We start from the raw sequence: 15,013 nt of genomic DNA on the forward strand, positions 1-15,013 counted from the left end.
TGTTTTTGCATTTTTGAGGTATTGGTTTAACAAGGTTCTTATAGTGTTTTCTAGGTTTTTTTGAGTAAAAAATGAGTTGAAAATGAATTTTTGAATGAAGAAAACATAAACTCTGTTTTTATAGCCACCATAATAGCTGAAATATAGGAATCTAGATGAAGTGTCATTTATCTTTTTCTAAAAAAAAATGAGGCGGATGACATGTCATTGTCTTATTAACCTAAAAAAATAAATGGCATGTGCACGAGCCATTTCTTGATGGGCCAGGCACTTGGCCTGACTTAGCCCTGTTTGTTTTTGCGTTTTAAAAGCGTTTTTAAAAAAATTTAATTTTTTTTATTTTTTTCTTTGTTTCAAATTAATATTTTTTTGGTGTTTTTAAATCATTTTGATGTGCTGATATCAAAAATAATTTTTTTTTAAAAAAAATATTATTTTGATATATTTTCAAGTGAAAAACACTTTATAAAGCAACCGCATTCACACTGTCATTTGCCTTACATCCAAATCATGAATTTCACGTGTTAGTCCAGCTTTGTTAGAGACAATTTTTTTTATTGTTGTTTTTACCTTATTTTTTATTAGATTATTAAATTAATCAAGATTTAACCTTGATTATTAAATTTTTATTTCTTCTTTAAAAACAAAATTATCTCCTAATTTTGTTATCAAATTTAAATTCTAGAAGAGCACTTATAAGGGGAAAAAATAAAGAAATCATGAAAGGCTTGTGACGTCTGTGCTTACTTCAACCTAGAATCATAATTACATTTTCTTAATTATTATTATTATATTATAAAGTCTTATAATAGTCTCCTGGTAGGATGCTGCATTGTTAATAAACACAGGCCAACCCAAAATAAAATGATTTTATTTTAAATTGACGCATGTCAATTCAAGTCAATTATCCAACCTATAGTTTATTAATTTTAATTGTACGAGACTTTTCCCGCGCGTAAAATGAAAGGGAAAAAGAAAAAAAAATCATTGCATTTTCTTTTTCTTTTAATTTCCCGTGCACACTTTGATGGGAGACAAACACTATATACAGGTCTTTATTTTCTGTCTTTCCGCCATGAACTTCTTTTTTTTATTTATTTATTTACGTGAGGTGTCCGGGCCAGCTTACGCGCACCACGACTATTTTCCACGGCCCACTGGACATCCTGTAAGCCCAGGAGCAGGTAAAGCACCGCGGGGGTGACAGGCGTGCACATAGAGGGTCGAACTCGGGACGGGGGCGGAACAAGTCACACGATTGACCACAGCAGCTAGACCCTCAAGTGCGAGACAGAGGATGACATTTTGTTTGTTGAGTTTGTGTGTTTGGTATACAACTGTAAATTATAATTTTTAAAAGTATTTTTTATTTGAAAATGTATTAAAATATTATTTTTAGTTTACTTTTAATATTAAAATCATAAAAAATACTAAAAAATATTAATTTAATATTAAAAAAAAAAACACGTGAAAGGGGTAGAAATGAATCCACTGTGCTTCACAATTCCCACAAGTTGACTATTATTTATAAATATATTCATGTGGCTTATAATTAATGAGCTAGTTAAGAGATTTTCCGTAATCTTTAGGATATATTTTTGTCCTAGCAAGGGTGATCGGGTTCCACAAAAGCATTAGGATTTTAGGATAAACTTTATTATATGGTTTTTCGATTTTTTGTTCATATTTTATACCTCTTATACGTACCAACTACTCTTTTAATTATTATTGTTTTTTTTTTAATCATCACACAGTCACAGCCCAAAGATTTTTTTGTGTGGTTAAATCACACTAAATATTTAAATATTACAACAGCACGCTACTCGTCAAATCAAATAAGATTATTAGCCCGTGAAAATATTTTCTCTTGATCCTTCTATAGTACGTCAATCTTTTTTTATTTTTATTTTGTAAGTTCTCAGGGCTACGTACAGGATATATGCCACCCAGCAACGCAACAACCAGATATCCAGCTAGGAAGCTCAAAACCTAGGCTGTATTCTAAGCACCATCTTGAAAACCCTAACCCTAGCTAGCAGTCCTCTCCTCTCCCATGTGACCAAAATCCCCATTGATCCGGAGAAAAAAAATCTGCCGTCCATGGTCAATCTTTTATATATATATATATATATATATATATATATATATATATATATATATATGTTTAGGGTACATGCATCCAAGTGGGTTGCTAACAAATTTTTTTTATTTCCTTGAAACTATAAGGAATTACATTGTCATGATCATTTTATTTTTGTAAAGATATCTTCAAACCAGTTCTTAAATATTAAAATTAATTAAATTAATGTCTTTTTATCACGTTTTAAATATACTATCTATATATATAATTTAAACATTTGTATCTATTAAAAAAAAGCAGAAATAAATCAGTACTTATCATTGATCATTACCATATAATTAATTGGAGATGGAATTATCTTTTAATTTTTTAAAACATAATTTTAATTAATTATATATAGCGTATATAGCTCGGGCTCAAGCCTAGTTGCTGAACTGAGTTGTTAATTACATCGTTAACTGAATAAGGTATATATATGTGTGTGTGTGTGTGGTGGTGTTGGCTTAATTAATTAGTAGTTAAATTAATTAAAGAAGTGTTGATTGCGTCTCAACGGCTGATACTTCCAGGTTTTAGATTAATTAATCATGATTAATGTTTGGGGGATGTATCCATCTACAAATAGTTTAATAAAAAGTTTAAAAAGCTTAAAATTTAGTGATTTTAAATCGAAGGTATGTAGGACAAATTTGGTATATTTTTGTTGTCGGCTTAGTTCCCAATCTCGTAAAATGGAATCTTAATCTCAGTTGTTCCTAGTCAATACGTGAAAATCATATATAGTTATAATTCCTAATTAAAAAGTTGGCTTGTGTATTGGTGGGTCAACTTAATATAATTTTTTTTATTAAAACAATACCGTTTTATTAAAAAAAAACAAATCAACATAGTTTTGATAAAAAAAAACTATTTTAAAGTAAAACCCGATTCAAGTTAGGCTCCGGATTGACAAGTTATGGAGTTCACCCGCTGAGCCATACCATGCATGTTTTACGACAGTTATTTAAACTTATAATTTTAGTTTAATTGAAAATTAAATTAAATTACGACCTTAATAGATACTGGTCATCATTCCCACTTCCATGGCATCAAGGATGTTAAATTGGTCTGTAATGGGGTTAGGAATCTTCTTTTTTTTTTTTTTATTAACGTGAATGTCCAGGTCATCTTACGTGCACCTTGACTAATTCCACGGACCTTGAAGTTAACGACCATGTAAGCCTCAATGATCTTAAGATTTATGAAACTCGAACTGGTGACCTCTAGTTAAGAAATAAACTTAAGACCTGACCAGTTGAACTACATTTTTCAGAGTTGTCAGGTATCTTCTTCTTATCTAATGAAGAAATGACATTTCCTCTTGTTTCTTTCTCTTCATGACGCAGAGCATGATAGGATATAGTAACTGATCTCTCATGCTTGTACACAAGCCTGGGTATATTTTCTTCCAGTGATGGGTATCTTCTTTTTTAAATACTAATATTTCATCTAGAAGGGCATCTTCTAACCACAACAGCAATTTATTGATCTGGGAATAATTATTTAGTCATAGAATGAGCATATTCAGTGAAGAAAGTAGTGTTGATTCCACCATGCTAACAAACATTTGTTTTGTAAAGTTAGTCCCGAGGAAACCCTAGAATTAATCTTCATTGTTTAATTTATTTATTTATTTATTAAAAGATTTCAAGAAATATCGGTGCCGTAGAGCAATGGGTCTGATGGATCGTTTATTAATTGCCGACAACTATATACTTTAATCCTCCTCAAGAATTGGCAGTGAGACAGATGGGAATATAGAATCATGCGTGCTTGTGTAGTTTAGTCTGGGGATATAAAACATGGTATAACTTAACCTCTTGAGAGTGTTGGTTTTTGTTTCCGGGTATATTTTAGAAGTATGTTTTATTAAAAAAATATATAAAATTGATATTTTTTAGTATTTTTCGATCATTTTGATGTGATATAAATATAAAAAATATTTTAATATATTTTCAAGCGAAAAATACTTTTAAAAAACACTACACATTACAGTATCAATTAGCGTTTATGCTTTGAAGTCCATAATTGCCTTCTATGCTGTTTGCTAGTTTATTTAAAATATATTTAATTAAAACTGCTATTTAAAATAAAATTACATGTACTAGCTAATTCTATAATTAAATCAAATAAGAAGGATATTATTATTGATAGATAATAAATATAGCAAAATAACATTAAAGTCATAGGTTTTTTTTTTATTAAAAAAAATACAATGTTCAATTGAATGGGTCACACAATAAAACACATATTGAGGACAAACCACATGTTGTTTAGTAGGTGACATTACTTTTCTCTTTTCTTTTGTTTCATTGAATGAGTCACACAATGACTTTTGTTTTCTTTATTATAAATAACAACATTGATTATTACCTGACAAGCATAGTTTTAAAATCTTGTCCGGCTCCGTACAACAGGTTAATCCGAGATTTAATTGACCTGAAACTAGAATCGAGTTGGATTTAAAAAAATAAAAAAAATAAAAAACTCGGTTGATCCAGTCAAAAACTCGATGACAATCCATTAATTATTTTTTTTAACTAAAACGATATCGTTTTGGTTTATAAAAAATTAGGGTTGATCCGAGCTTTGGACCAGGTTGATCACCGGGCCGGGTTTAAAAACTCTGCTGATAAGTGAGATCAATAAAACATCACTTCAATTTTTTAGAATGTGTTTTGATTGGGATAGAAATTATTTTTCAAAATATTTTTTACCTAAAAATATATTTTTTATATTCAAAACGATCAAAAAAATTAAAAGAATAATTTAAAAAACAAAAAAAAAACATTGAATCACAATAACACCTCAAAATCAATCCTTTTGATTTCAGAGTTTATTGCCATTCCTGAATTAGTTTACTCTCACATCTAGATTGATAATAGACTATCAATGATAGAATTAAAATTAGTATAATTTAGAAATCACGTTCATTAACTTCGAGGAGTTGACTAATGATTAATAAGGTATATCCCTTCCCTTAATCTTTTGAATTTTGATACTTAAAACTAAGTATATGGTGATATTAATTAATTAATTTTAATTAATGTATAAATTGATTGACGGATATTTCTTTCTTTGAATCGAATAAATCATAATAATAAACTAGCATTAGGATGAATCATGGAGCATATCTATTGACCAATTAATTAAGTAAATACATGATGATAGAATTCTTTGTCTGGAGCGCGTGGAGGTTTGGAGAAAGGGCTACATCGTGTTAATTAGTGGGTATTGTTACACTAATCAATCAAAACCGCGTTTGGGGGGAGTGATTAATATTAATCATCATGTCTTATATTTCTGATTCTTCTGACTTGGACTCGTACTGATTCTATTATTTAATATTGTGAAATTAATTATTTTTTAAAATATTTTTTATTTAAAAATATATTAAAATATATTTTTTATTTTTTAAAATTTATTTTTGATATTAGCACATTGAAACGATGTGAAAATACCAAATTTTTTTATTTTTTAAAATGTTTTTATCTAGAAATATATTAAAATAATTTTTTTTTATTTTTAAAATTTTATTTTTGATATTAGCATATCAAAATGATATGAAAATATTCAAAAAAAATTATTTTAAATAAAAAATTTCAAATTTTTTTAAAAGTATTTTTGAAAAGTAAAAACAAAGGATATTAAATCTATCTATTGTTTGCTAGACCTGTTTTCTTCTTTAGATAATGCCCTTTTGCCAAAATAAAAAAGAAAATTTATGATGTTTTTTAATTAAAAATATATTAATTTTTTTTTAATATCAGCTCATTAAAATTCTTGAAAATTATTTAAAAAATATTAATTTAATATTTTTTAAATGAAAAATAATTTTAAAAATATTTTAATTATTAAACATAGTTAGCTTTCCGAGAAATTGGAAACATACTGGGGATAAAACTAGAAAAAAAAAAAACAAATGAGCCATAATATTTATCCATTGATAAATTGCAGAAAAGCGGAAAAGGCTAGCTTTTTTGGATGCATTTCGTCCCTCTAATTAGGAGCCTTTTCTATTGCCCACTTTCAATTTGTAATTCAGGAAAAGGAATCCAATTGAAAAGCAGAGCAATGGAAGGAATCAAGGAAACATGTCAAGCTAGAAAAATGGCTTCTGATGTGGGGTTGAAACATGGATACAGTTTCACATGAAAGTCTCGGTGAAGAAGGTGATTCAGACATGAGTGCGGACTCCGGAGATTATAAATATTGAAAAGGAAAACTTTTTATAAGAGTGAAGATGAAATGGTTACTAGCATTTCAAGATTAAAAAAAAAAAAAAAGAGTAGAAACATGCTTTATTGAAGAACGGAGATAAAGACATGAAAATAAATATTTCTAGTTTAATTTTGGAGTGAATTTTTGTTATGCTAAAACAAGAACCAGAGACGATATTCAAATGCTACTTGGTAACAAGAACATTTCTCAAAAGTTTGATTCTCGTCGGAATTTAAGACTATCAGCTGGAGTTACAAGCCTTACTGTGGTGGAGATGTAACTCTGCCCTCGACTCTATCAATGTGCTTAAATTCAGGTGATGAAACTCTGTCCAAACATATAGATTGAGAGATATGGACATGGCCAGCTGAAGAAGACGACTTGTCTCAGAATTCTAAGTCAGAAGGGGACAGTGACAGTTATATGATCCTTAGAATCCAAGGGTAGCTTTTCTCGGTGTACTTATTAATGGATTGTAGGGAAAGGTTGTCAGATAATTAAGGAACTTTATAAACCATACTGTAAGAAATATATATCTGCCTAAGTTCAAATAAAATCTTGAGCTAAAGCTTTAGTCTTCTCCTGCCATCATTCTGCATGCACTGTTGAGCTTGAACAGCTTCTATCTTTACAATTTTCAAATCCCGACTGACTTCTGTCACATTAAAGCTCCTTGACTTCAAGCCCAAGAAATTAATCAACTGCAACAACGAAGAGAAAAAGGAGAAGGTTTAAGAGATGAACAACTGAAATGTGTTCCATATGGAGAAAAGAGTCAAGGGCTAAGAGTGCTCTAAGACTTACATTTGGATCAGAAAGCTCATGGGATGTATCGAAACAACTTATTATTAGTTTCTTTAGGTTAGGCATTCCCTTGAGGAAGGAGGCGATGAATGGAATTTGGTCAGCAAGTGAACCATCAGATAGCAGAACCAAGTTTTGTAGATTCTTGAAAACTATGGGATAATCATTTTGCATAAAGAAAATCTGCGGCATAAAAAAGCCTATGGTCACCAGTTCTTTGGAACAAAAAGAAAGAAAAACAAAGGCAATGATGCTGTCTAACAAAAACCAGAAACAGGAACAAGATGTGTTAGGGGTACGTACCTCAATAGGCCAGGTATTTATTCTCAAGAATCTGGCTTCACTTAAACATTGAAGGAGCTTGGCAGCACAATAGATTAAACTCTTTGAACGCTTGCAATGACGATCAGATTCCACACTCTTATGCTGACAAGAAGGCTCAATATAAATCCCTGCGCTCGTTAGTGACATGAACATGTCCTGCTTCAAAAAACTAAAATCTACAGGATCTCCAGCCCACCATAAGACCTTGAGATTGGGGGCATCAATTTTCAGAGGAAATTCATATGAATATTCATCTGAGGAGCTTATATTCAATTTCTCAAGGTTTGCAGCCTTGACAATGATGTGCCTGCGGAGGCGTGGAACTGCTTGGAAGTCTTTTACTGGGGGCAAATATTGCAAAGCACTTCCTAGAGAGCTAAAGTTGCACTCTGACACAGTTAAGTCTTGAAGGGAAAAGCTATTGATGTTAAGAACGCAAGTACCTGCAAACCTGCAGCTGCTAATCATGACTTGGCCAACAGATGGACAAGCGATGCGGAAATGGCAGGCTTCAAGGAAACTAGACCCACAGACTCTTAGTTTCTCAAGAGATTCACAACTTATCTTACAAAGAAAACATTTTCCAAACTCAGAGTCATGGACTGTCAGATTTTCCAAAGATGGACAGTTAAGGTTAACATGCCTCTGGGCTTTAAACTGGCACCTGTATATTGTCAAAGTCTTAAAAGATGAGCTAGATATGTTAAAATTCCCACCAGTAAAAGCAAAATCGCAACCACTTATTGTCAACTCTTCAAGAGATGAAGTTGTCATATTGAGACCACCACTAATGCCATCAACATCCTCGAGAGTTAGCCTTTTAAGAGATTTACACCATTCAGAAATCCTCTGTCCAAAATATATATCCTCTACGGTAACTGAATCTAGCCACAGGTCCTTGAGCCAGTCCCACCCTGCTACTCGAAAATTGAACCTCCCCATCTGCAAATTCAATTTCAAAGCCCTCAAAGATTCACAGTTATAAACACAACCCGGCAAAGAATAGCCTCTCCATGGGTCTACATGGAGTAGCATGTCAAGCTCTTCAACTCCACACTTTGTAGCAATAGTAACCCATGAATTAACAGCAGTCTCTCCAATATCAAACCTTCTTTTCTTGCAGGAGTGCCAATGAACATGCAAACGTTGTAGCCCTCCTCCAGTCTTTTCGCGCCATCGCAGCACTTTATTGACATAAGAACAGAAATCGGTATACCTTGTTCTTAAACAGCTAGGATCAGAATAATCAGAATCAAAATCCGCAACGAAATTCAGGTAAGGGCTAGATGTGCATAGTTGATTAAACCTTTTTGACACTACACCAAGACGTGCAGTATCATTAGCACCAAGGAATGAGAAAATATGATAGATAATTTGGTCTGGGAGACTGCTCAATATATCACGTGTAGAGGCGAGGATAATAAGTGTGTCTCGACGAGAGCTCATTACCATCAACTTGGATGGACTGTCCATGAACAACAGCAACCACTGAGTTAAAAATTAACGTAAAAAACACTAGTTAATAATCAATATTATAAAGAACAAGAATATAACAAAAATATTCAAGTTCTATATAAAACGAAGGAGATGGTGCTGTAGTATAATTCCTTATCATGAAAAGAAGAAGAAAAGTACCTGAAGAGACTGCTGTTGTTCTTGTTTGGAGCCGGCTAAATTGTAAGCATATGGAAAGAAGTTTTTAGGGTTTTACCAGCTGATAAACTCTTTAGACATGAGCTTCTTTTTTAAAAAAAAATTCAGGAGCCAAGAGGTTTAGTTGCATTCGACTTCGGATCGTTAGGGTAGAGGAGGAGAATTGAAGTTACATTGAGACTCTGAGAGTCATTTATCCACCTAAGTAATCCATGTCAATTTTTTTCTTCATATTTTCTTAATATACTAGTATATAATTTTAGTGCATGTGTTACATGTCTATATGGTATAAAAATATGAAGACTAATTAATTTTAAGACAATGAAAAATAAATTCAATTCAAGATTTTAAGATCCAATCAAATGCTATGTAACATTATAATTTGAATAAAATCACATTTATTTTAATGCATAATAAATATAATTGTTTCTGAAAAATTACTAAAAAATAAATTAAAATTGAACATGTTGTTATATATCTTCTTTTTTCATTATTAAAAATGACCAATAAGTTCACTTTTAATGAATTAAAGAATAAAACTATTTTTAATCAATAAGATCATATTCCATATTAAAAAAAATCAAAATTTTACAAGTATTTGATTGTTAGTTTTATTGCCACATACTTCCTATGTGTATTATTTAACTATATATATATAATATTTTTTTTATTAATTTTTCACGAGTTGCTTCAATAGATAGTAGTAGTTAGAAAATACGAATTCTATATATATTTGGTTTTGTATTTTTATTCTTTTTTATTGAATTTCACATTTATTATATTTTTTGTATTTATTTAAAGGAAATTTGGTTTCAAAATCAATTTATGCATAAATCTTTCAAATGAATCGCACATGAAAGATATATTTAGGGACTTAATTGATAAGCTATCTATATTTTTTTAGAAAAAAAAATTAAAATTTACAAATTATAAAGATATTTTACTTTTGTGTTGCTAATAGAAATGGATGAAATGATCTTATTAATAAATAGATGAATTATCAAAAAAGTAATTAATAGAAAACAATTTGAAAATTAAATTATAGAATCCATATATTATAAGGGATAAAATTATATTAAATCTCATATTATAAAGTAAAGAACTAGTCTCACTAATCAATACAATTAAAAAACTTGGGATGAAAACATTGTTCATGCAATGAACCACCTTAATAGTAAAGTTTTTTTAATTAGTTTTTTTTTTGTTTTGTCACTTGATTTTTTTTAATTTGATCTTTTTATATTAGATTTATTTAGTGTTAAGCTTGGTGATTTGTTTAAGTTGACTTGATATGAGATCTTCGCAGTGTTGGAAAACAAATATGATGCTTAATTGATGTTCAATTTACCAAAATCAAAGTTGATTTTGTTGATTTTTTTTATCAAATACCTCTAGATTATTTTTTGTCATTTAATTTTCTTGTTATTTGATTTTATTCTTCAATTTAACCTTTTTACATTAGGTTGATTTAGGGTTGAGTTTGGTAATGTATTTTAGTTGGTTTGGTATAGAATTTTCGTAGTGTTGAAAAACAAATTTAATGCTCGGTTGATATTTAATTTGGCATAATCAAATTAAGTTTTGTTGATTTTTTTTATTGATTCTTTTTGTGTTCAATTTAATGAGTTATTGGTGAGATTTGTAATAGAAAAATAAAATTCAAAGAAAGAGTACTGAGATAACTCAATTACAATTTTAAAGACACCGAGATATAGTAATTGAATTGATACCAATCCCATCATAAGATAATTAGGGAGGAAAACGAATGATAAAATTTCTACAATTGAAGAAGACGACAAATGAAAAAAAGAAGGGAAAACATTATATATATATATATAAACATTATTGGTTATTTGACCCTAAATATTTCTTTTTTATAAAAATATTATATATATTAATTTTTTTAACATGTTTTTATACAAAAGGAAATTATGTAGAAAAGTCATAATTAAGAGGGGATAATCCAAGGGCAAGAGTAGGAGAAGTGGATGCATGTCGTTTGTTAACACAAAAGATCCTATATTTTATTAAAATTAAAAATGAATTAATCAGTTCCTATAATACTAACAATGATTAAAAAGTCCAAAAACCAGCATTGATCATCCTCGATTCTGTAGTTTTTTTCTTAAAAAAGGTAATTTTCCTTTTCTAATAAAAATCCCATGTTTTAATTACTTAATTTTCTTATCCTATTTTTTAAAATAAATAAACTGGGAAGAAAAAAATAAGGAATTGACAAAGAGGCTAGATTGTTAAGGGATTCAAGAATATAGTGGTGTAATATATAAATATTTGAAACTGTATGGATTAATTAGTTAGTTTTGTTAAATTATAGCGACTAAATTGTAATATACTCAAGATTCTATCCGTGGAGGTGGTTTTATGCTTGTGTGATTGGGTCCGTGGGCCAGATTTTTAGCCTTTTTCTTCTTAATATTTCTATTGGGCCTGTTGCGTTGTTGATTTAAAATGGATAGATATTACTAAAAACATATTATGATAATAAACTATATTTTTCCAAGAATCAATTTTTAAGTTTTTTAAAAGTTTAAACATAGCCCTTGATCATTGTATAACTAATAAAACGTCTGTTTATCCTTTCATTTCTTTTACTTTCATTTATTTCTTCTCTTAAAATCCATGCATGTGATTATATTTTATTAATATTTTTTAAAAAGTTAAAAATAATTTAAGGATTGGATGAAGTTGTTCTACCTTAAGCCACTAAAATCCAAATCTTAATCTATTAACAAGCACTGAAAGGAATTTGTTTTTCATTGTAGTAATTAACAAAGAAAAACAAAGTTTTTTTTTTCACTTTAGTCACCTATTTTTTTTTAATTTTATCATTTAATATTAGATTTATTAGATATATAGTTTTATAATTTATTTTGATTTATTTTCTATGAAATTATCCTGTTCTCATGACTTGGGTCACGAATTTTGCAGATTAGCTGTGTCGACTTGGGTCATTTTTTATGGCTATTTTTTAATTATTTTTTTTAATTTCATCTTTCAACATTGAACTAATCCAAGTTGATCCAAATCGATCTCATATGTTGTCGTTTTAATATTTTAAAAAAGATATCATCCTGATTTTTTTAAGTTACATTATATTTTTATCAGTCATTCTGGTTATTTTTAAACCTATCAAGTCGACTAAATCATATAAAATCAATCCCTATATGTTTAATAACCAAGTATTGTTAAGTAAAAATTAATTCAAGAATCACATAAACTAGCGTAAAACTTGAAAAATAAAAAATGAAAGCAATCGATTGTTTTTTTTTTTTTCACCATGTAAAAATATGTCTTGTTAAACTATTATCTTTCCTCGATCATTTAAAAATTAGGGACCATCGTTGAAAGTTCTTGAAACCGCAAAAATGATTATATTGTAAAAAGTGAAAATACAGGGATGCAAATGTAGTTTACCCAAATTATAATTAACGTTCTCGACAGGAGCTCTCTCCACACAGATAAAAACCAATCAGATCGGAGAAGAAAGAACCCCCGCAGATTATCAAATCACGAAAATGTCAAGCTCATGGTCACATGCACTCGTTAGGATCTCTCCTTACACTTTCTCCGCCGTAGGCATCGCCATCGCCATCGGTGTCTCAGTCCTTGGCGCCGCCTGGTACCACCTTGACTTGTTAATTTTGGTGTGCTGAACCTGATGTTTTGTTGATTAATTATTTATTATGTGATTTCTATGGTGTTTTTGATAGGGGGATTTATATAACTGGGAGTAGTTTAATTGGTGCTGCAGTCAAGGCTCCTCGCATTACTTCTAAGAATCTCATCAGGTGATTATTATAAATTACTATAAACCCTAATTTTCTTTTTTTTTTCTTTATTTCAATTTGATTTGGGTGTAAAGTGGTGGAATTTCGATTTTATTTTTCAAGTTTAATTGTTGATTTTTATGGATTTTATTTTAATCTGATTTTTTTGTGGGGGTTTTTTGGTTGATGATGATTGATTGATTTGAGTATCTGTTTGGGTTACAAACTGGTTTTTGGCATCCATTGTTGTTTGCATTGGTAGTGGGCTATAAGAAATGAATCAAAATTGATGAGTATTGTCTGCATTTCTTTAGTGAGAAATTTAAATGCACTAAGAAGCTTGTGGTTGGAGGAGAAATTTTTGCTTTGGGGCGGAGGAGTTGGTGTGGATCTGTGCTGTGTATGTTACTTGTATGTGCTTTCCGTGGTGCTGTGGCGGGGCTGAATACTTTTGTGTTGGGTTGCAGAATCTTGGACTAGTGAATTGGTTATCGGAATCATCATGATTTGAACTAGTTAGAGAAGGGGTTTTCAAAAATGTTTTTGCAAGTGGGAACTTTGGAAGGTTATGTTGGGAAGATAACGTTACTGTCTTGTGCAAAGATGGCTTGAGGTGTATGTTTATAGGTGGTTGTGCACAATTTGTATTTAGTTTCTTGTGAGTTTATACTTGGTAGCTAGAGCATCTTCATTCTTGTTACAATTCTTGAGAGCCCAGCAGATGATTTTTACACATTGAATTAGAAGGGTTAAGGAGAGTGTCTCGTTTAGCTTCGAAATGAATGTATTGCTGATTTAGCTAGATTCTAAATGTTATTAGTTCAATTATTTTCCCTAGTCTTCTCAATCCCCTTTCAAAGTGTGTCTCTACATGCAATGCTGTGCCATTTCATGAATGAAACATCTCTTTTGTGAGAAGGATGCTATATAACTGGATTATAGTTGCTCATATTAATTTCAAGTTCTATCAAGTTTTGAGCTTCATGCACCTATGCAGGATGTAGTGATTGCAAAATGTGCATTTTTTCTGATTGTGAAGTTATGTTACATGATAATTGAACTTATGAAATTTAAATGATGCCTTCAAACAGTGACTTGCTCAACTATTTTTGTTTCTCAGTGTAATTTTTTGTGAGGCTGTTGCTATCTATGGCGTTATTGTAGCAATTATTCTACAAACAAAGTTAGAGAGTGTTCCAGCATCACAGATTTATGACCCCGAGTCTCTTAGAGCTGGATATGCAATTTTTGCCTCTGGGATTATTGTGGGCTTTGCAAACCTCTTCTGCGGGTTAGTATCTTCATCTGTTTGGCTTTTATCTTCTACTGAAATATATGCTATGCATCATGAAGTATATAACATGAAAATTTTATGAACAGCTGGCATGCTTGTGATTAAAACTTCGACCATTTTAATTATGTGGGCATTACTGTCGTCATGATTCACCAATCTATAATTTCCGTTAATTATATATGCTTTTCTTTTTCTGTTTTGGCGGAACAGATTGTGCGTGGGTATAATTGGAAGCAGCTGTGCTCTGTCTGATGCCCAAAACTCATCTCTTTTTGTGAAGATTCTTGTGATTGAGATCTTTGGTAGTGCTCTGGGGTTGTTTGGAGTGATTGTTGGAATTATTATGTCAGCTCAAGCAACCTGGCCTGCAAGATCAGTGTAATTTGTTTTTCTTCTCGGAATGCAAAAAATCAGTTATGATGGGGCCCAATATATGCTGTGTATCGTAAATGAACTTGGTATTTTATTAATTCAAAGGTAGTAGGCTTGTAAAAACTTGAGTGGAAATGTAATGCTGTCTCTTCTAGTCTTAAGCTTTGTCCATTTGAAAATAAACTTTGGTGGAAGGCACAAAGCATCATTGCCAATGGCAGGATGGGCGTTTAATATTCTTGGTGTTTGATGTACACTGTTATTTTAGCAGTCTTTTGCGTGATATGAGTTGTTCTGGGTCCTGGAGGCCACTCGGCAGTGTAATTTTCCGTGCAGAGTTCAGAAGAAAGTTAACAGTGCTTGTAAAATAAATAAATAAAAAAGCTAGTGATTGTATGCTAATAATGTTCTGGCAAGATGCCTTATAATTTACCCTAA

At 30.6% G+C, this 15,013-nt stretch overlaps 2 protein-coding genes across 2 annotated transcripts; one reads left to right on the forward strand and one right to left on the reverse strand.

Annotated features, from left to right (window-relative positions):
* Positions 1-6,770: 6,770 nt before the first annotated feature.
* On the reverse strand, positions 6,771-9,270 carry LOC7495750 (F-box/LRR-repeat protein At4g14096). The gene is made up of 4 exons (XM_002309561.4): positions 9,104-9,270; positions 7,448-8,956; positions 7,145-7,327; positions 6,771-7,041 (listed from the first exon to the last, which is right to left on the reverse strand). Exons 2-4 carry the CDS (start codon positions 8,939-8,941, stop codon positions 6,904-6,906), a joined length of 1,815 nt encoding a protein of 604 aa, XP_002309597.3. The 5' UTR covers positions 8,942-8,956; positions 9,104-9,270; the 3' UTR covers positions 6,771-6,903.
* A 3,314-nt stretch (positions 9,271-12,584) lies between these two features.
* Positions 12,585-14,811, forward strand: LOC7495751 (V-type proton ATPase subunit c''2). Its single transcript, XM_002308603.4, has 4 exons — positions 12,585-12,761; positions 12,853-12,930; positions 14,030-14,200; positions 14,414-14,811. The coding sequence occupies exons 1-4, from the start codon at positions 12,658-12,660 to the stop codon at positions 14,583-14,585; spliced, it is 525 nt and encodes a 174-aa protein (XP_002308639.1). The 5' UTR covers positions 12,585-12,657; the 3' UTR covers positions 14,586-14,811.
* The last annotated feature ends 202 nt before the right edge of the window (positions 14,812-15,013 follow it).

Source organism: Populus trichocarpa, chromosome 6 (assembly GCF_000002775.5).
Source record: "Populus trichocarpa isolate Nisqually-1 chromosome 6, P.trichocarpa_v4.1, whole genome shotgun sequence".
In the NCBI taxonomy this organism is placed as follows: domain Eukaryota; kingdom Viridiplantae; phylum Streptophyta; class Magnoliopsida; order Malpighiales; family Salicaceae; genus Populus; species Populus trichocarpa.

Excerpts from the sequence above, each read along its gene's own strand:
- LOC7495750 (XM_002309561.4), bottom strand. The coding sequence starts at position 8,941 with ATGGACAGTCCATCCAAGTTGATGGTAATGAGCTCTCGTCGAGACACA. Across the intron at positions 7,328-7,447 it reads TAAATACCTGGCCTATTGAG|ATTTTCTTTATGCAAAATGA; the intron begins GTACGTACCCCT and ends TTTATGCCGCAG. Across the intron at positions 7,042-7,144 it reads ATGAGCTTTCTGATCCAAAT|TTGATTAATTTCTTGGGCTT; the intron begins GTAAGTCTTAGA and ends TCGTTGTTGCAG.
- LOC7495751 (XM_002308603.4), top strand. The coding sequence starts at position 12,658 with ATGTCAAGCTCATGGTCACATGCACTCGTTAGGATCTCTCCTTACACT. Across the intron at positions 12,931-14,029 it reads ACTTCTAAGAATCTCATCAG|TGTAATTTTTTGTGAGGCTG; the intron begins GTGATTATTATA and ends TTTGTTTCTCAG. Across the intron at positions 14,201-14,413 it reads TTTGCAAACCTCTTCTGCGG|ATTGTGCGTGGGTATAATTG; the intron begins GTTAGTATCTTC and ends TTGGCGGAACAG.